At 46.5% G+C, this 20,757-nt stretch overlaps 1 protein-coding gene across 7 annotated transcripts in view; it reads left to right on the forward strand.

Moving 5' to 3' along the window:
* Positions 1-20,757, forward strand: part of MRTFA (myocardin related transcription factor A) — a 171,569-nt gene that overhangs the window by 32,527 nt on the left and 118,285 nt on the right. The window contains exon 4 of one of the 7 annotated variants that reach the window (XM_008179277.4): positions 6,359-6,413. The exons of the other annotated variants lie outside the window; for them this stretch is intronic. Within the exon in view, the coding sequence (XP_008177499.2) occupies positions 6,368-6,413 (46 nt within the window). The 5' untranslated portion in view covers positions 6,359-6,367. The remainder of the gene's footprint in view (positions 1-6,358; positions 6,414-20,757) is intronic. 7 annotated transcript variants of the gene reach the window in all.

A 20,757-nucleotide genomic window follows, 5' to 3' on the forward strand; every position in this document is an offset into this window, starting at 1 on the left:
CCTCACCAGTTCCAGAGTGCTCCCTTTTACAGGCTAATCTCCTTTTAGCCTGGGTCCAGCTATCACTCACACCCCCTGCAGTTACTGTCCTTTGTTTCAGTCTCCTTCAAGTATCCTGGGGGGGGGTGGAGAGGCTCCTTCTTTAGCCAGCTGAAGACAAAATGGAGGGGTCTCCCACAGGTTTAAGTAGACTCTCTCTTGTGGGTGGAGACCTCCCTCCTCTGCAAAGCCCAGCTCCAAGATGGAGTTTTGGAGTCACCTGGGCAAGTCACATGCCCCTGCATGACTCAGTCTTTGCATTGTCCACATGGCATCTTGCATGTCTCCAGGAAGACTTCTCATGTGGATTGGAGCATTCCAAGATGCATTGTTCCCTAAGTGTCTCCTGATCAGGTACTTAACCTGGCAAATTCCTTCCTAAAGAAGCTGACCAAATGCCTCACAAAGCTTACTTAGAAATCAGGCAAGCATACAGCCCATATTCTTAAGCTCGAGTAGAAAATGATATATACGTACAAATAGGATGAATAGATATAGTAGATCACAACCCTTACGGAGATATGTTACATGGCACAGGCAGCACAAAACATATTCCAGTTATGTCATACATACATTTATAAGCACCCCCTCCCCATAAAGCCTTATGGGGTACACTGTCACACCCTCCCCCTGAACTTACTGCCAGAGACTTGGACACTGTCCATGGCGGAGGCAGTACCTGTAAAATTTCTGTTTGTTTCTGGTCACACTTCCTTTCAGTACCTTGAAACCATATGGTGTCACTCCTGGGGGTTCTAGCCCGTTTTGGGGTCCCTGGTCCCCAGATGCTTGCAAACAGGTAGGGATGTAGTATTGCTAACAGAATGCAGGCAGCAATACTCATTAACGTGGAGGTATCTTGGCATTTAGCCACCAATGCCATGAGGCGGTGTGCCTCAGTTTCCCCTTCTACACAGCAGCATAGGCCTGTTATGCTTTTGCTGCTTTTTACAGGTATGGGCTGTAAAGTAACACGCTGGTGGGGCTGTCCTGTCACCATCCCCAGCATGTATAACAGCTTATTCCACAAATCAAATATGTTCCACATCTTTAAAGGGTTTACCACTAGTGTGAATTCTTTTGTTTTATCCCATAGGTGAATTAGCAAAAGACACAAGGTTAACAGCAAATCTACAGTGGACAGGCTTCGTTCACTCAATTTGACTTGTTTAGCATCTATTGCATTTTCCCAGTTCTCTGTGCCCTCTGGTAGACCCTCTGATGCAGATTCCTCTGCCTCTTTGGGGAAGACTTCTAGTTCGGGCATGTGCTTGGGTCTTTGGCCAGGAAAGGGTGTACTACAACCATACTTGTCCTCGGCCCCTCCCTTTGGAGTTTCTCTGGGCTGGGCCCCACTCCCTTGTGAAGTTCCTCCCATGAAGAGATTCCCCCCCCCCTGTCTTGGAGAGAGAGTTTTATCTCTTGCAAGTGTAGCAAGAACAGCAGCTTTCCCTGGGGTGCTCTGGACCCCTTTGGGCACCCCACTTTCTGTTTCCAATGGGTCAGCTGGATAGACCCCCTCATCCTGGAGACCTGACCCCCAGGTTTCCCTTAAAACCTGATCCACAGGAGAGGGGGCTGGCATTTCGAATGCAGACTTTTCACCCTCCTCCTGGGAAAGCCCCTCCCCACAAAAGGTGGGTGGACTCTCTGCCCCCCCCTGACCTTCCATCTGGGCTTCCCTCTTTGATCTCCCCTCTGGGTCCGACACTCTTGTGTCCCCTGAAAGGGAAGGTGATCCTGCCCCAGCTGTGGACTCACAGCTACCAGCTACGACAGACCTCTCGCTGGCCAGCAAAATCCCTCCCCTTCCACTCGGGTTGGGCTGGCACTCAGCTATAGAGTCCTTGGGGCCTGTTCCCACCACAGCGGTCCCCAGGACCCCAACTTCCACCTTTGGGACACACGCCTCTGTGCACCCCAGGGCAGGCCCCGCCCCCTGCTGACCTGCAACTTCCTGGCAGTCAGCAGCTGTGGTGGCCTCCTTGCTACAAGGTGGTACATCCCCCTCCCCAGGGGAGATGATTACGGGACAGGAGCTGGCTTCATCCAGCTCCTCCCTCTGGAACTTCCCTTGAGCCCCAGGGCTACAGGAACTGGCCACAACCAGCCCTGCCCCCGAAGCTGCATCCTTTACTGCTGCAGAGGAACCTAAGAGACATTCTCCTATTCCCCCAGCAGTCCGTGTGACTTCACCCCCCCCTTTGGGGCTTTTAGCACAAGATTCCTTCTCACTGCTAACCAACCCTGGGACCGATTCTGCCACACTAAAGAAATCATTCCCCAGTAGAAATGGTGCAAAATTGTTTGCCACCGTTGCAACAGTCAGCTCAGCCTGCAAATCCCGAGTTTGCATGTGTACTTTAGCTAAAGGTGCAAGGACTTTGTAACCCCCGACCAGCTCTAATTCTGCCATTTTACCTGGCAACAGATCCTTCTCCTGGATTAGGTCCCTCCTGACCACAGAAATCTCAGCACCCGTGTCCCTTAATCCAAGAAGCATCTGACCATTCAATTTAACAGCATGCATATGCTCATTGCTTGGTTGTGTGGAAGCAAGCTTTACAAACCCTGTGTGGAAAGAGGCCACAGCCTGGCTCTGAGAAGCCGCAGCTTCACTCAGTAAGGGACACTTATTCCTCAGGTGCTCAGTGGACTTACAATGATAGCACCTCTTGGGCTCCTCTGCTTGCACAGGAAATTTGGGTCGAGTACCAGGGGAATGGGGAGGTGACCGCCCAGCCTCTTTTTTCCCAGACCCAGGGGTAAAACGGTGATTCTGCTTTCCCCCAACCTTATACCCTTCTGCCAGTGGTTTGTGTTTGATTGCAGCTTGGGCTTGTTCATAAGAGTCAGCATACTCAGCTAATTCACCCACTGCATTTACCTTTTTGTCCCACAAATACTGTTTTACCTCATCACTGCACATATTCAGGAAATGTTCCTGAGTAACTAGATCACACATCCCTTCAAAGCTGGTAATGCCTCTCCCCCGCACCCATTTATCTACCAAATCTCTCATTTCATTGGCATAAGCCACATTACTTAATCCAGATCCCCTCTTAAGGCTCCTGAATTTAACCCTGTAGGTTTCAGGTGTAACCTGAAACTGTTTCAAAACCAGTTCCTTAAATTTACCATAGTTTGCAGCATCATCAATAGGCATCTTATTGAATATGTCCAGAGCTCTGCCAGTCAATTTTGCTATCAATGTGGTCATCTTCTGATCCTCAGGGATGGCATGGAGGGTGCACAGTCTCTCAAAGGTGATGAAATATTCGGCGATATCGCTGGACTCATCATACTGTGGACATAGCCGCTCCCATTTGTGGATTTTTGGGGAAGTGGAGCCAGCAGGGGGAGGGTTTCGTCTCTTTGCCTCCATAATAGCCAGTTCATGCTTCCGGGCCTCCCTCTGGGCCTCCATAGCCCTCTCGTGGGCAGCTGCCTCTGCCTCCACTCTCGCTGCCGCCCTCACTGCCTCCCTCGCTGCCTCTGCCTCCGCTCTCGCTGCCTCTGCCTCCGCTCTCGCTGCCGCCCTCGCTGCCTCTGCCTCCGCCCTCGCTGCCTCGACCTCCATAGCTCTCTTGTGGGCAGCCTCTTCCCTTGCATGTTCTGCCTCCATGGCACTAATTTCTAATCGTCTTAGTTCCAGCCGTCTCTTATGTTCACTTTCTCTCTCTTTTGCTTCCAACCTGGCCAGCTTTAGTTTAATAGCAGCGTCACTGGTACTCATTGTCCTGCTTTCTCGTGCTGGGCTACAACCACTCTGCAGTTCACTGGAACTGAGATCACTAGTACTCATTGTCCTGCTTTCTTGTGCTGGGCCACAACCCCTCTGCAGTTCACTGAAACTGAGATGCACTCAGCTCAGGGGATTCTTAGTTAACAGAGAGCTTCCTTTTCTGTCCCTACTTCCCTTGCCCGAAATAAGCAAACAGAAAATAACAAACCAGTAACCACTTTGTCTGTTCCCCAGCCACCACACTTAAAACTCACTTAAAATCACTACCAGTATCTCAAAGCAATCAACTGTGCACAGATCCTGCTCGACTACGCCACTGTGACGGGTTGGATCACAGAAACCCCCTTGGGAGCTGCCACCCAATGTGCAAAGACTACCCCTGCTTCTGTTTTCCCTGCCAGCTCAGGACTCCAGCACCCTGTCTTGCTGAGCCAGACACTCCCGTCTGGCTCCAGACACAGATCCAGGGTCTGAATCTCCTGTCCCAAAGCTGCAAGTTTACCTGAAAACAGCTCGCAGTAGCGTGCTTGTCTTTAGCACTCAGATGCCCAACTCCCAATGGGGTCTAAACCCAAATAAATCCGTTTTGCCCTGTATAAAGCTTATGCAGGGCAAACTCATAAATTGTTCGCCCTCTATAACACTGATAGAGAGATATGCACAGTTGTTTGCTCCCCCAGGTATTAATACATACTCTGAGTAAATTACTAAATAAAAAGTGATTTTATTAAATACAGACAGTAGGATTTAAGTGGTTCAAAGTAGTAACAGACAGAACAAAGTAAGTCACCAAGCAAAATAAAATAAAATGCGCAAATCTATGCCTAATCAAACTGAATACAGATAATTTCCTCACCAGTTCCAGAGTGCTCCCTTTTACAGGCTAATCTCCTTTTAGCCTGGGTCCAGCTATCACTCACACCCCCTGCAGTTACTGTCCTTTGTTTCAGTCTCCTTCAAGTATCCTGGGGGGGGGTGGAGAGGCTCCTTCTTTAGCCAGCTGAAGACAAAATGGAGGGGTCTCCCACAGGTTTAAGTAGACTCTCTCTTGTGGGTGGAGACCTCCCTCCTCTGCAAAGCCCAGCTCCAAGATGGAGTTTTGGAGTCACCTGGGCAAGTCACATGCCCCTGCATGACTCAGTCTTTGCATTGTCCACATGGCATCTTGCATGTCTCCAGGAAGACTTCTCATGTGGATTGGAGCATTCCAAGATGCATTGTTCCCTAAGTGTCTCCTGATCAGGTACTTAACCTGGCAAATTCCTTCCTAAAGAAGCTGACCAAATGCCTCACAAAGCTTACTTAGAAATCAGGCAAGCATACAGCCCATATTCTTAAGCTCGAGTAGAAAATGATATATACGTACAAATAGGATGAATAGATATAGTAGATCACAACCCTTACGGAGATATGTTACATGGCACAGGCAGCACAAAACATATTCCAGTTATGTCATACATACATTTATAAGCACCCCCTCCCCATAAAGCCTTATGGGGTACACTGTCACAGACCTAATGAGAAACGCCACAAGCTATGGGGGAATAATGAAGATGGGAAGCAAGGGATCGCTGCTTTTGGGACAGAAGAGTTGGAGTTGGTTCATTAAGATAATTTAATTAGCAATCTATCAAGTTACTTGAGACACTGTTCCGGAATCAAAATTGAAGTTCATTTCTGGTTTGGAGCCAGAGTTGCCCACTGAGTGAAAATTATCCAATCTACTGTCCTAATTATCAGGAAATATTCAACTATAAAAGCCCCAACCCTCCCCTCCCCCTGACCATTTATAATGCATCATCTGAGCATGGGAAACATGGTTTAATTTTCTACTTCTTCAGCGGAAATGAGGGTTGAAGGAAGGCCATAGTCTGGAATGGAAAATATTGGAGGTGGGGGGGGGGGGGAAGAGCACATTTTTAAAAACTGACTTTAAAATCTATTTTAAAAAGTTCTAACCCTGGAGTTTTACTGCCTTGGGCATAGAAGCCAGAAAGGTGGAGTGGGGGAAACATTGCCAGCTTCCTTCATTGATTTGTCTTCCTATTTGTAAATATCATCAGACATAATGTGGCAGACTTGGGCAGTGTATTGTATTATTTTTAGCTTTACTGTTTCCAAGTTAAGAATGTCTGTGCTTATGTTAAAGCAGGGTCTCCTTGTTCTTGGAACGAAACTGCTTCATCATCACATCCCCTTAGGGGATTCAAAGTTCATATAAAATCTCAGCTTCCTTTCTCAAAAGGGAAAAGCTCTCAGTATGCTTTTTTGGAGAGTCTCTTCTTTTCTCCCCCCATCCCTCAAACTGCAGCATAGGGCGGAGCTTATTGTTGCAAATCACACATCTTAAGTTCCAGCTTGAGTATTCATTTTCCTCCTAGCAGTTAATTGATTTTGGGCTGTCCCAACTTGTCTGTAGAGTGAATAAGCCAAGAACTGCACAGGGAAAAGGACTGAGTTCTCAGTCACCAGAGTTGACAGCATTCAAGGGTGCTTTGTGGAACCTTTGGACAAGCCTGACATCCTCTGTCTATTTTTTATTTATATTTTTAATCCATTGTTGCTGTTGAGAAGGGGACCAACATGACTCTACTAGAACCAGAAAAGCTGATGATGGCAGTCCAATCAGGTAACACTCCAAACATATCTCATTTGTTAAACATTGCTAGTGTGCCGGGTAGTCAGTTAGGGAGTGTGAAGAGGGTGCATGATGCTGCATGAAAAACAGACCTAGAGATAGAATTGCGATGACTTTGTGTTGTTGAAGATGGTGCAAATGGAATGTTACGTTTTGATCAGTTCAGGATTTTAAAATGAAGAAACTAATATCTTTCCTTCCTCTTCCCCCACTCCATATTTGAATAAATTAAGCTCTTTGGCTCTTGAGAATCAGCAAATGCCTGCCAAGCCTAGGGCTCTGTAGTAAAGAGACTCCATTTGAGGCAAGCCCACCCACTCTGTTAGCTGATTGTTATTTCAGTTACTTTTTACTTGATTTTAATGACTGATATAGAAAGTACCGTTGATACCTCTTGGGAAACTTTGAATCACATTGTTTTGGAAAAACTCTGCTTCTGTCTTGCACTGCTCCTCACCTTTCTTTTATAGCTTACAGGATCTCTAGTTTCCTTAAGAATTAATGTGTTCTTGTAGCATTTTCTCCAAGATGATATATTCCTTTTGTGATATCACAGTTGGCTGCTAGAAATCCTTCAGATGTACAGAATTGTGACTCCAGGGATGAGGATTAGTCATCAGATAGATGAGACTTGATACCTATCCATAATAATATGGTGCACTTCCAACACCTTTTTTTGAGGATCTCAAAACACTTTGCAAATATGAAGTCTTGCAGAACGCCTGTCAGGTAAAATTTCTTCACTTTAGAGATGGAGAAACTGACATGGAGATGGTGACCTTTGGCAGGTCATATACTGAATCAGTGGCAGTTAAGAACAGTCTAGAAGTCTTGATTCACAGTAATTTTTAGGCAGTGCTCCTAATAAAGGAGGGAAGAGATAATTTAAAAAAAAAAAGTCACACACAGAATGGTCACTTCTAAATATGTTTTGTAAAGCTTCTTCCTTTTCCACCTTCTGGTCTGGCAGTGGCTCTAAATGTATCTTTTGGTTATTTATTTAGCGTGTGCATAGTCTTCTAGCCAAGCGATGGCATCTTCAGTGGTGTGATGCAGTTCTTCTAGGCCACTGCTGAACCTAGTCAGCAGGTATTCATCGACAATGTGCGTCATTGTCTGTGTTGCGCTGCAGCTGCACAAGGGGCTGTCATGAAGGCCCCAGTGATATTGGTTGGCTGCACAGAGACCTTGCCCAGTCTGGAACCTGTTCAACAGGGACCACTGGCGACAGGGCAGATCAAAACCAGGTGGGCAAATTGTGGAGTCGGCAGTGAGGGACTAGTTGGGGATTATAACAGATTCCATTCCTCTTGCCAGAGTGTTTCCACCCTAACATCCTGGCGTGGCGGATGAGACCATAATGGGTGATGTGATGGCAGACGTGCAGCTGGTGGTTTAAAAAGGTCATTGTGCAATGACAGGCTTGAGTTGGCACATACTTTCTCCAGTAACATGGCAGTGGCAACCTCTCGTCTGATAGGAGGAGGAGCAGTATTGCTCAGAACTGGAAGCCGTGGGAGTGGAGTCGGATGTAGGGTGCCAGGAACGATACGCATGGTGGCACGTAACTGTGTGTATCCACCAGTTTGGTGTGTGACGATTGACTCCAAACAGGTGCGCAGTACTCTGCCACCAAATACAAAGTGGCAAGAGCTGATGTCCACAAAGTTAGAGCACGAGCACCTCTTGACAGACTTGCCAGTTTGCTAAGAAGATTGTTGCGCGTCTTAACTTTAGCTGCTGTCTTCTTCAGGTGGGCATGGTAACTCAGTGTGCGATCTAAGGTCACACCTAGATAGATCGGTTTTACTTCATGCTTTTTTTGGTTAAACACTTTAAAAAACAAACATACAAGGCAATTTCTGAAATAGCTCATGTTGCTTTAATTTTCTATCATAGTTTGCTCTCTTCCTGTTTTTTAGAGCTTCTCTAAAGAGTAAGTGGTATTGAGTGATCTTCCCGCTTTGGGAGGAAGGCCATCAGATGAAGGAAGAACTTTTCAGTTCTGGCACTTCAGCAAGGGGATTTGATTCTACAGCATGTCCTTGGGAGGTGGAGAGAGAGGAGGAGCCCTCTGGGTTGGTGGAATTATGAGAGCTGTCTTATGGGAGATAGTTGCTACTATCCTTATTCTTAAATGCACAGAAGTTGCTTTAGGCCCTATACTTGTTTGGCCCTTCTCTAGTGATATACTTGTAATTTGCCATTCCTAGAATCGGTATTTAAGCCCTAACAACATGCTTGGTTCTATACAGCAGTGGTCTCCAAAGTGGGGTGCGCAAGATGATCCATTGGGGGGCGCAGCAGGAGGAGTGCCGCCGGAGGGGGGCGAGGGGAGGGTGTCTGGAGGAGGGAGGGAACGAGCGAGCGGGGAAGCTGCCTTCCCCTCCCTCCTCTCCCCCCCACGGGCAGGGCCACCTGGAACGCAGGGGCTTTAGGGGCTGCAGGGCCCTGGGCTAAGTGGGCCCCAGGGCCCTGGCCTGCAGCTCTAAAGCCCCTTTTGGAATGCGGCCCTGAGTCCTCTAGCCTGTGGAGGAGGAGTGGCAGCCGCGCAGCCAGCGTCCGGAAAGAAGCGGCGCTTTCCCCTTCAAAGCCGGCTGGAGAGTAGCGGCGCTTTGAAGGGGAAAGCGCCGTTTCTCTCCGGCCGCTGGCTGTGCGGCTGCCCCTGCTCCTCTTGAGTCCTCTGGCCCGTGCTCGCAGGGCCGTATTCCGAAAGGGGCTTTAGAACTGCAGGCCAGGGCCCCAGGGCCCTTAGCCGAGGGCCCTGCAGCCCCTAAAGCCCCTGCGTTCCGGGTGGCCCTGCCTGCAGGGCGGGGGCAGCTCCCAGAATCGCGGCCATGGGGCCGGTGCCGCGCTGCGCAGAGCCACCTGCACACCCCCTGCACCAAACAGGAGCTGCCCCAGGTAAGTGCTCTGCACCTCCTGCCTGCCCCAGCCCTGAGCCTCCTCCCGCACCCCCACCCTGAGCGCCCTCCAGCACCCTACCTCCCTCCCAGACTCCGCACTCCACCCTGAGCCCCCTCCAGCACCCTAACTCCCTCCCAGACCCCGCACTCCACCCTGAGCCCCCTCCAGCACCCTAACTCCCTCCCAGACCCCGCACTCCACCCTGAGCCCACTCCAGCACCCTAACTCCCTCCCAGACCCCGCACTCCACCCTGAGCCCACTCCAGCACCTTAACTCCCTCCCAGACCCCGCACTCCACCCTGAGCCCCCTCCCGCACCCTAACCCTAATCCTAATCCAGACCTTCAAATCGCTGTATCAGTGTCAAACCCAGATTTTCAGAAATAATGAAGCATGTTCAATCACATTGTTCTCACTAAAAATATTATTATGAATAATAATTTTTTTTGTGAGAGCAAAAAGGTTTTTTGTACCATTAATAAATAAAATACAATAAAAATTATTTTAAAAATATTGTTTATTTCATCTTTCTCATCCTTTTTTAATTTCTATTTTTTATTATGTTTTATAATGTACATAATATATTAGTATAGTAGTACGTATATATAAGGGGTGGTGCTCAAATTTTTTTTACTGATGGGGCGTGCGATCAAAAAAGTTTGGAGACCACTGCTATACAGGACACAGATAGCAAGACAGTTTTGGCACTGCAAAAAAAGTGTGTTTATATCGAGCAAGCTAACGTGATGTAAAATCCTAGTGGAGACAAGACACTAGTTTGACCTCCGCTTGCTACACTGAGGTAAAAATACTCTGTGCCTTGTTTCCAATAGGATTTTACATTCTTTTTTGTAGTTAAGACAAAGGGCCATGTTAACTTACAATCTAGAAGCCCATCTAACTGGATCTGTGCATGGCATCAGCATTGTAGGGAAATCCACAGAATAAAGCAAAGCTTCCTAAAATGAGGAAAGTACCCCTGCGTGCAGATGAAATGGTCCCTTTTTCCAAAACTTTGATGGTGGCTCTTCCTATTGTTCCAAATGATGAGAATCTTCTGGGATGTTTTGTTCTTTCTTAGTTCCTATGATGATTCTTCCTTCATCTAAAGAGTCTTGGATGTGGCATAAGCCAGAGTCCACTACTGATACCCCTGGGTCACTCAAAAGAATCATGCAGTGATGAGGCAATTCCTTGGTGTTCTTAACCCATGGAATGAGGGATACAAACCAATCACCATTCTATCCGAAATTGCAGTCCTTCCTTTGGCCAGGTCAGCCAATCACTGCTTAAAAATGATAAGCAGGAAATAGGGAAGGGGGGTGAGGTCATACAAACAAGGGTGGTGGAAGTGAGCCTGAGAAATGACAAAAGGATGAAGGGTTTGGATGGGTAGAGCACAGATGAACTTCAGTGCTTACTGTAGTGTGGCCCTTGCTAAAGCCTAAGGTAAGGTGCAAAAGAGAGACTACCACTATGCATAAAAGCCACTGACAGAAATGAAATGTCTGAGAGGGGGCAACATGAGTAAAATCTGAAGGGATATGAAGACTAGGGCCTTGTCTACACTGCCAAGTTTTTTTGCCAAAAGGCAGCTTTTGGTGACAAAACAGTGGGAGGTATACTCACTGCAATGCCACTTTCGGTGACAAAACTCCTCAATTTCATCAACAAAATAAAACCACCTTGACGAGAGTCATAAGGCTTTTTACGCAAAAGTTTTGTTTTCAGAGTGCCAGTGTAGACACCATGCTTGATTTTTATCACTGTAATTGGCCTCCGGAAGGTGTCCCAGAGTGCCCATCATGACCACTCTGGTCAGCAGTTACAACTCCGCTGCCCTGCAGTCAGGTAAGCAACCGTCCACCTCTCCTCCTTTAAAGCCCTGTGAATTTTTGAAAATTCACTTCCTGTTTGCTCCTGGAGAGCTTACATCACAGCTTCCCAGTTGACAATGGCGGCTCCACGCTGAAAATGCTTTCCTGCTTAGACCACTCTGGGTCTGTGCAGTATTTGGAGAGAGAGAAGGCTGTGCAGTCCCAGCTGCACTCCAGTGTAGGAATTTCAATACCTGTGGGCAGATTTCTCAAAGCTTGCATGAAAAGGGCTATGATTGGGACATGCTACGTTGCAGAGCAAAGATCAAGGAGCTGAGGCATGCATACCAGAACGCAAGGGAAGCAAACCGTCACTCTGGTGCTGTGTCCCAGACATGCTGTTTTTATAAGGAGTTGGACACGATCCTCTGCTGCGACCACACCTTTACTGCCAAGAGCCCCGTGGATATTTTGGTGGGGCTGGAGCCAGCGGAAAGTGGGCCTAGCCCTGAGGTAGAATTCATTGACGAAGAGGTGGAAGCAGACGACGATGTGCAGCCCACAACAGGATCGCCCAGTGGTTTGTCCCGTCAGGAGCTGTTCTCCACTCCAGAGATGACTTGGCAGTTGCAATCCAGCGAGCAAGAAGCAGGAGAACAGATCCCTGGTAAGTGGTTTTGCTTTGTGAAGTGTGGAGGTGGGTTGAGGGCATAGACATGTACAAGGCTGGCGATGTTTCTATGTGCTTGACATTTCGCTGTGCAGCTAAGCCGTACGAGGGAACAGGGTGTTGATGCACACAGAGACGTCACAGGAATCCTCCAGAGAGATCGCTAGGAAACTTTCCTGCAAATATTTGGCAATCCTCTGCTGAAGGTTCCTTGGCGGAGCTGCTTTGTTCCTTCCCCCATTGAAAGGAAACTTTCCCGTGCCATTCTGCAATCACTTCTGCAAGGACCAAAGCAGCACACAGGCGAGCAACATAGGGACCAAGGTAGAAGCTGCAAGAATGTAGTAGATGCACTGTTTCTTCCCTGCTTACCCTCAAGAGTGAGAGATCAGGCAGAATGACACCCACCTGTGGAAAAGGGTGGGGAAATTTAGAACAGTATCCCTAGTTGACTGCACCACGACTTTTTCATATTGATTATCTCCCCATGTACAATGCTCCCCACCCCGGGTAAACTCACCATGCTTGTTCGCCATCGTGTGCTTGTCTAGGGTCAGTCAGAAAGTGATTTGGTATGTTACTAGAGGTGTATTTTACTGCACTGTTTCAATGCTGTGTGTGTGCTTATGTGTATTGTTCCTTGTGTTTCTGCAGATGTGGCCTTGAGAGGCACCCCCTACACACTGGTGGAGCACCTCTGCCAGATAAGAAAGCGCCCGTGACGGAGCAAGGAAGACGTTTTCCAGGAGGTGATGCAATGCTCGGATGTCGAAAACAGGGAACACAAGCACTGAAGGGAAATCAAAAGGCAAGACAGACAAGAAAATCAGACTTACGCTAGGGATGCAATGGAGAGAATGATTAAAGTTATGGAGAAGCAAGCTGAGATGCTACAGTCCCTCATAATGCTCCAGATTGAGCAGATGCATGCCCGCTCTCCCCTTCAGCACATTCAGCACTCTTTCCCATGCCCTCCCCAAACTCCAACTGCAAGTTCCTTCCCGCTCTGTGGAACTTCTTGCTATCCCATTCACTCCACTCCCATGGACACCTTTTCAAATGATAGTTGGACTTAAGCACAGCTCTGAAAGTCAGACCTCCCCTGGTACCTTCCCCCCCCCCCCCCCCCCAAAAAAAAAAAAAAAGATATATGTGTGTATGTGGTGCTGGTTTTTTTGTGTGCAATAGAAGCGAAGTTTTTTGAATTTTAAGTTATTTGTCTCCTGCAAATTGTGATAGCAGATAGCATCAACAAATACAGCAGTTAAATCATTTGCTTACATTGAATCCTAGGCCACAAAAATCACAAGTGCTTACTTGCAAAACTTGATTTCATTAAGCACTGTAGTCCAGAGCATAGGAACATACGCTATTGGTTCTCCTCTTCAAAGTGTTGTCTCAAAGCCTCCCTGATTCGAATAGCCCCCTGTTGTGGCCCTCTAATAGCCCTGGTAGCTGGCTGCTCAAAATCAGCTGCCAGACATTCTGCCCCAGCAGTCCATCCCTGAGCAAACTTTTCACCCTTACCTTCATAAATATTGTGCAACATGCAACACGTGGCCATGGGAATATTATCCTCAGTGAGGTCTAATCTGCCATAAAGACATGGCCAGTGCACCTTTAATCTGCCAGAGGCACATTCCACGATCATCCTGCACCTACTTACCCTATTGTTGAACCTCTCCTTACTGCTATCCAGGTTTCCTGTGTAAGGCTTTGAGCCATGGTAGGCCGAGTCTCCCAGGCTCACTATGGGCATTTCAACATCCCCTACTATTGGTCTGGAACATCTTCTGGTCTGAAAAGAAAGCCCCCACTTTCAGCTTTCTGTACAGGCCGGTGTTCCTGAAGATACGTATGTCATGCACCTTTCCGGACCACCCCGCAATGGTGTCAGTGAAACGCCCGCAGTGATCCAAAAGCGCCTGCAACACCATGGAGAAATACCCCTTCCTATTGATGTACTCTGTCACAAGGTGGTTTGGCCTACATTGGAATATGCGTGCCATCTATCGCTTCTCTGCTGTTAGGGATCCCCATTTCTGCAAAGCCACTATTTCATTCACATTTACCAAGAGTCGCAGTCCTTCGCAGCAGGATGCGATTAATGGTCTTGCACACTTGCGTTAACTTCCCAACTCCAAACTGATTTGCGACTGACTGGTAGCAGTCTAGAATCGCTAGGTTCCACACCGTGATTGCCATGTACTTCTCCAACGAGAGGGCAGCTCTCATTTGGGTATCCTTGCGCCGCAGGGCTGGGGCGAGCTCAGCACACAGTTCCAGGAAGGTGGCTTTCCTCATACAAAAGTTCTGCTGCCACTGCTGATCATCCCAGATGTGCAGAATGATGTGATGCCACCACTCACTGCTAGATTCCCGAGCCTAAAAGCGCTAGTCCACCATGTGCAGCTGTTTTGTGAAAACCAAAAGTAATCAAATGTTGATCCTATCCATGTCGAATAGCACATCAGGCAACTGTGAAGCCCGTTGAATTCAGACCTTCAAGATTAATTACACTGCCATTCAAGCTGTGCTACTGATAGCTAGCGGAGCACTGGAGAGCAGTGTGGAATCCATTCTTTCAGACAGAGGACAGGGCAAGCAGAAAACGAGATATTGAAAAATGTCTCAAACTGAAGATGGAAGCACATGGAATGCTGGGATGGAAAGCAATGCATCATGATGCACTGTGATCCACTCCACCTTCCCTCAAGACCTATCTGCAGAAGGTGGAGAGCTGAACTGTGATAGCTTCCCACAATGCATTGATCTCACTGTTCAAGCTACTGCCCCAAGTGTGGGTGTGCTATGCTGACAAAGGAAGATAGTGTGAACAAGCAACTATGATTTTCTTTTAGTGCTTTTTGATCATCGACCAAACTTTTGCCGAAAAAACTATGCCAGTGTAGACATAGCCTAAGTCAAAAAAATACAGATAGAATAATGGGAATATATTACCAGCCTCCAGACCAGGGAATGATACTTCAATGCTGAGGGAGACCACAGAGGCACCTCGCTTTACCAAAACAGTGGAGCAGTACAAATTAGGGTAGTACTTATTTAGTGCTCAGAGGCAAACACAAGTCTATTCAAGAAGTAACTACTTGAGCTTATAAGTAAGAGTAATATAATTTCAATGGCAGGGGTCATACCAAAATTTTCAATTGTGATATTAAATACAAGAAAGGATTTTTATCTTATTTCATTTTTTTTAGCGAGAGAGCAAGCTTGGGGAAAAAAATTAAACAAGAAGTTAAGAATTGAACTCCCTAGATTCAGTGTGGAGGCTGCTTAAGCATATTCAGAGAGGTTATGCTTATGCTAAACAAAAAAGGAAGCAGTAAGAGAAGCAAAAACATTAAGGGTTAAAGGGTAAGTTACAAGAGCTTGTTCAAACCAAAAAGGTTTCCTTCACGGAGTGTAAATCCATCTCAAGTGTTGGCTGTGGAAAGGAACATAAACTAAGGCAGGTAAAATGTGAGATGAAAATAAAGAGGGTTAACAAGTTTGAAGAGCAGTTAGCCAAAGACATAAATACAGTGTATATCAGAAGCCTGTGAGAGAAGTGGTGGGTAAATAAAGTAGTATACAGGAAGAGAAGGTAAATTAGTTTTGTATTGGTCTTCTCTTACAGGCCAATTGGAGAGAGAGACAGTATTGTCAACTCCAATCATGTAAAAATCATTAGTCCAGATACAAAATCACGAGGTTAAATAAAATAAAACTATTTTTGGTCTGCCTTCTGATTTTTTGCGAGTCTTGGAAGAGGCTCCTGCTACCAATTTGCATGTGATCATTGCAGGTTGAAAATTCAGTTGGAAATGCAGGCATACCAGCTGGTTCCTGTGAGCAGGGCTTCTTACTTACCTTCTCACCATCCATGATCACTCTTCTGCCTCCCAGTTTCTCACTCCCTCACATTTTCTCTTAAGTCTCCAGTTCCTTATATCTACTTGCTCACCTCAAAGTCTCCCTGCCTCCCTCTCACTGTCTAGTCCTATCTCCATCTCCCTATTGCCCCTTTTCCCATTCCTCATCAATATGGGCATATTAATGCATAACTCTTCATTTTAGTAGATCTAGTATCTTCCTCTGCTAACGGCCACTCTGAGACAGGGTACGGGCTGGATGGTCTGATTTGGTATGGCTGTTCTTTTGACAGTCTCAGTTTAGCTCACTGTGAATATTCATAACACAATGATCCTGTCTCCTTTTGTTTTCTACCCCTTTCTGATAAAGGGGGAGGGGGTTTCCAGTCACTGAACTTCAGTACACTCTACAACTATACATATATTAATAGCTGTTTTTGTGAAAATTATGAAAATTGCCTTCTGAAGAACACCTGCAAATTTGCAAGAGAAAAGAAAACAATTACCAAAGAACATAAGAATGACCATACTGGGTTAGACCAATGGTTCATCTAGCACAGTATGCTGACTTCTGACAGTGGTCAGTCCCAGGTGTTTCAGAGGGAATGAACAGAACAGGCAATCATTGAGCGATCCATCTCCTGTTGTCAATTCCCAACTTCTGGCAAACAGAAGCGTGGGGTTGTATCCCTGACCATCTAGGCTGATAGCCCTTAAGGGACCTTTCTTGCATGAACTTATCTACAGTAGTTCATATTTGAACCCTGTTATCGTTTTGGCCTTCACAACAGCCCCGGCAATGAGTTGCACAGTTTGACTTGTGCGCTGTGTGAAGAAATACTTCCTTTTGTTTGTTTGAAACCTGCTGCATATTAGTTTCATTGGGTAACCCCTGGTTCTTGTGTTAGTATTATTTACTCCTTCACATTTCTCCACACCATTCATGATTTTATAGACCTCTATCATATCCCCCCATAGTAGTCTCTCTTTCAAGCTGAAAAGTCCCAGTCTTTTTAATCTCTCCTCCACAAAAGCTGTTACATACCCCTAATAATTTTTGTTGCCTTTCTTTGTACCTTTTCCAATTCCAGTATATCTTTTTTTTGAGATGGAGCAACCAGATCTGCACAAAGTGTTCAAGATGAGCATATCATAGATTTATAGAGGCATTATGATATTTTCTGTTTTGTTATCTGTCCCTTTCCTAATGGTCCCTAACATTCTGTGTTAATACCTGGGGGGGCAAACAGCTGTGCATCTCTCTCTCTGTGTTACAGAGGGCGAACTTTATACAGGGTAGAACGGATTTATTTGGGTTTAGACCCCATTGGGAGTTGGGCATCTGAGTGTTAAAGACAAGAACACTTCTGTAAGCCGGATGTGCGTGGTTCTGCGAATCAGTGCGCTACACTTCAATCACTCCTGGGCGGCCACGCAGCTTAGATGGAACACAGTCCTTGGGGAACACCACTATTTACCTTTCTCCATTTTGAAAACTGACCATTTATTCCTACCCTCTTTTTGTCTTTTAACTAGTTGCTGGTCCACGAGAGGACTTCCCTCTTATCCCATGACTGCTTACTTTGCTTAAGAGCCTTTGATGAGGGACCTTGTTTAGGCTTTCTGAAAGTCCAAGTACATTATATTCACCGGATTACCCTTGTCCACGTTTGTTCACCTCATCAAAGAATTTTAATAGATTGGTGAGGCATGATTTCTCTTTACAAAAACTGCATTGACTCTTCCCCCAACAAATCGTGTTCATCTGTGTGTCTGATAATTCTGTTCTTTGCTATAATTTCAGCCAATTTGTCTGGAATTGAAGTTAAGCTCACCGGCTTGTAATTGCCAGGATTGCCTCTGGAGACTTTTTAAAAAGCTGGTATCACATTAGCTACCCTCCAGTCATCTGGTACAGAAGCTGATTTTAAATGATAGGTTATGTACCGTTTAGTAATTCTGCAATTTCATATTTGAGTTCCTTCAGAACTCTTGGGTGAATGCCATCTGGTCCTGGTGACTTATTAGGCAATTCAGTTTTGTCTGTCAGTGATGTTAGGGTTACCACTGCTATCTTAGCTCATTTCTATCCTCCCCTGTAAACTTGTTAAAATATAAATACCCAGTGGATTGATAATTCAGTCTCCTGGCACTCATATAAGGTATATCTACACTGCAACTAGACACACATAGCTGGCCTATGCCAACTGACTCAGGCTGTAGAGTTTGGCCTAAGGGGCTGTTTAATTCATTTGGGCTTGGGCTGCCCAAGGTCTGGGACATAACCTTGCAGGGTCCTTGTGCCTGGGCTGCAGCCTGAGCCTGAATTTCTACACTGCAGTTGAACAGCCCATTAGCCCAAGCCTGAGTCAGCTGACATGGGCCAGCCGCAAGTTTTTAATTGCAGTGTAGACATACCTATCGTGTGTCCTGTGAGTCTGGCTTGCAAATCCAGACAATCCCATAAAAATGTGACTGTGCCCAGCAAATGTGGCTGGGCGGTAAGTCCTGTGTTGCCTTCTACAGGTTACTTTTGGCAGTTTCTCCTGCTCAGTAGTGAAATGACTCCTGTGAGGTAACAGTTATGTCCAGCAATTGAGACAGGGAAGGTTGGTGAAATCTAATAATTTTGGATACTTTAACGTACTTGTGACACCCTCCCTATTTAAGAGCACTCCTAGCTATTGTAGCAGCTCCTGGTATATTCTTTGTGTTGATTGGGAGTGGGGGAGGATTGCTTGACTTCAGGGTTCTTCAAATCTTACTTTCCTTAAGAATGTTTAAAAAGGAGGAGGTGCTTATCCATGCAATAATATTCCCTGGGAACAGCCTGACTTATTTAAATCCCTTTCACATTTCTTTTTTGGAAGATGTATTAAACTTTATCTTCAGTGTTTTTGTTGTCCGACATTCTTGGAAGATTGAGATCTTTTAACACATGCAAATTCTGTCTTAATTGACTCAATCTCTGGGAACTTTTTATAGGATGGACACAAGCTGTTTAACAAATGAAAGTGAAATTATTTTTAAAAAGTTGATTAGACTGTTCAAAAAAGCTTATTTCTATAAAGTAATTTCTAGCCATCTGTCTGAAAAAAATTTCCCTGGAACCTAATCCCCTCATTTACATTAATTCTTATGGGGAAATTGGATTCGCTTAACATCATTTCGCTTAAAAAGTTGCATTTTTCAGGAACATAACTACAACGTTAAATGAGGAGTTACTGTAGTATTCTTCAGTTCATCTCCTAAACTGTTTTATATTGTTCCTGTCCACTAAGTGGCTAGCTTCACACCAGAGCTGACTGTTTGTTTGTTAATGAGAGTGAGTGATCCCTCTAAACAAATTCTAATCTTGTTAATCTTTGGGTATGTCTACACTACGGGATTAATCCGAATTTATATAATTCGAATTGGGAAAACAGGTTGTATAAAGTCGAAATGCATGCGGCCACACTAAGCACATTAATTCGGCGGTGTGCGTCCAAGTACCGGGGCTAGCGTCGATTTCTGCAGCGTTGCACTGTGGGTAGCTATCCCATAGCTATCCCATAGTTCCCGCAGTCTCCCGTGCCCATTGGAATTCTGGGTTGAGATCCCAGTGCCTGATGGGACAAAAAACATCGTCGCAGGTGGTTCTGGATACAGCCTCACCTCCTCCCTCCCTCCCTCCCTGCATGAAAGCAACGGACGGCAGACAACCATTTCGCGCCTTTTTTCCTGGGTGGGTGAACACTGCAGACTCCATACCACGGCAAGCATGGAGCCCGCTCAGCTCAAAACAGCAGTCATGAACATTGTAAACACCTCGCGCGTTCTCGTGGAGTTTATGCTGAGCCAGGACCAGAAAAACGAGGCGAGGAGGCAGCGGCGGCGGCAGCGCCGCGACAAGCATGATGAGGACATGGACATGGACACGGATACAGAATTCTGTGAAACCGCGGGCCCCGGTGCTTTGGAGATCATGTTGTTAATGGGGCAGATTCTATCCATGGAACGCCGATTCTGGGCAAGGGAAACAAGCACAGACTGGTGGGACCGCATAGTGTTGCAGGTGTGGGATGATTTTTAGTGGCTGCGGAACTTTCGCATGCGTAAGGGCACTTTCATGGAACTTTGTGACTTGCTGTCCCCTGCCCTGAAACGCCAGAATACCAAGATGAGAGCAGCCCTCACAGTTGAGAAGCGCGTGGCGATAGCCCTGTGGAAGCTTGCAACGCCAGACAGCTACCGGTCAGTCGGGAATCAATTTGGAGTGGGCAAATCTACTGTGGGGGCTGCTGTGATGCAAGTAGCCAAAGCAATCACTCAGGTGCTGCTACGAAAGTTAGTGACTCTGGGAAATGTGCAGGCCATAGTGGATGGTTTTGCTGCAATGGGATTCCCTAACTGTGGTGGGGCGATAGATGGAACCCATATCCCTATCTTGGCACTGGAGCACCAAGCCACAGAGTACATAAACCGCAAGGGGTACTTTTCAATGGTGCTGCAAGCACTTGTGGATCACAAGGGACGTTTCACCAACATCAACGCGGGCTGGGCGGGAAGGGTTCATGACGCTCGCGTCTTCAGGAACACTACTCTGTTTAAAGGGCTGCAGCAAGGGACTTACTTTCCGGACCAGAAAATAACCGTTGGGGATGTTGAAATGCCAATAGTTATTCTTGGGGACCCAGCCTATCCCTTAATGCCATGGCTCATGAAGCCATACACAGGCAGCCTGGACAGGAGTCAAGAGCTGTTTAACTACAGGCTAAGCAAGTGCAGAATGGTGGTAGAATGTGCATTTGGCCGTTTAAAAGGTCGCTGGCGTTCATTATTGACTCGCTCTGACCTCAGCCAAAGAAATCTCCCCATTGTTATTTCTGCTTGCTGCGTGCTCCACAATCTCTGTGAAAGTAAGGGGGAGACCTTTATGGCAGGGTGGGAGGCTGAGGCAAATCGCCTGGCTGCTGATTACGCGCAGCCAGACACCAGGGCGATTAGAAGAGCACACCAGGAAGCGCTGTGCATCAGAGAAGCTTTGAAAACCAGTTTCATGACTGGCCAGGCTACAGTGTGAAATATCT

The sequence above is a fragment of the Chrysemys picta genome, chromosome 1 (genome assembly GCF_011386835.1).
Source record: "Chrysemys picta bellii isolate R12L10 chromosome 1, ASM1138683v2, whole genome shotgun sequence".
Classification (NCBI taxonomy): Eukaryota; Metazoa; Chordata; order Testudines; family Emydidae; genus Chrysemys; species Chrysemys picta.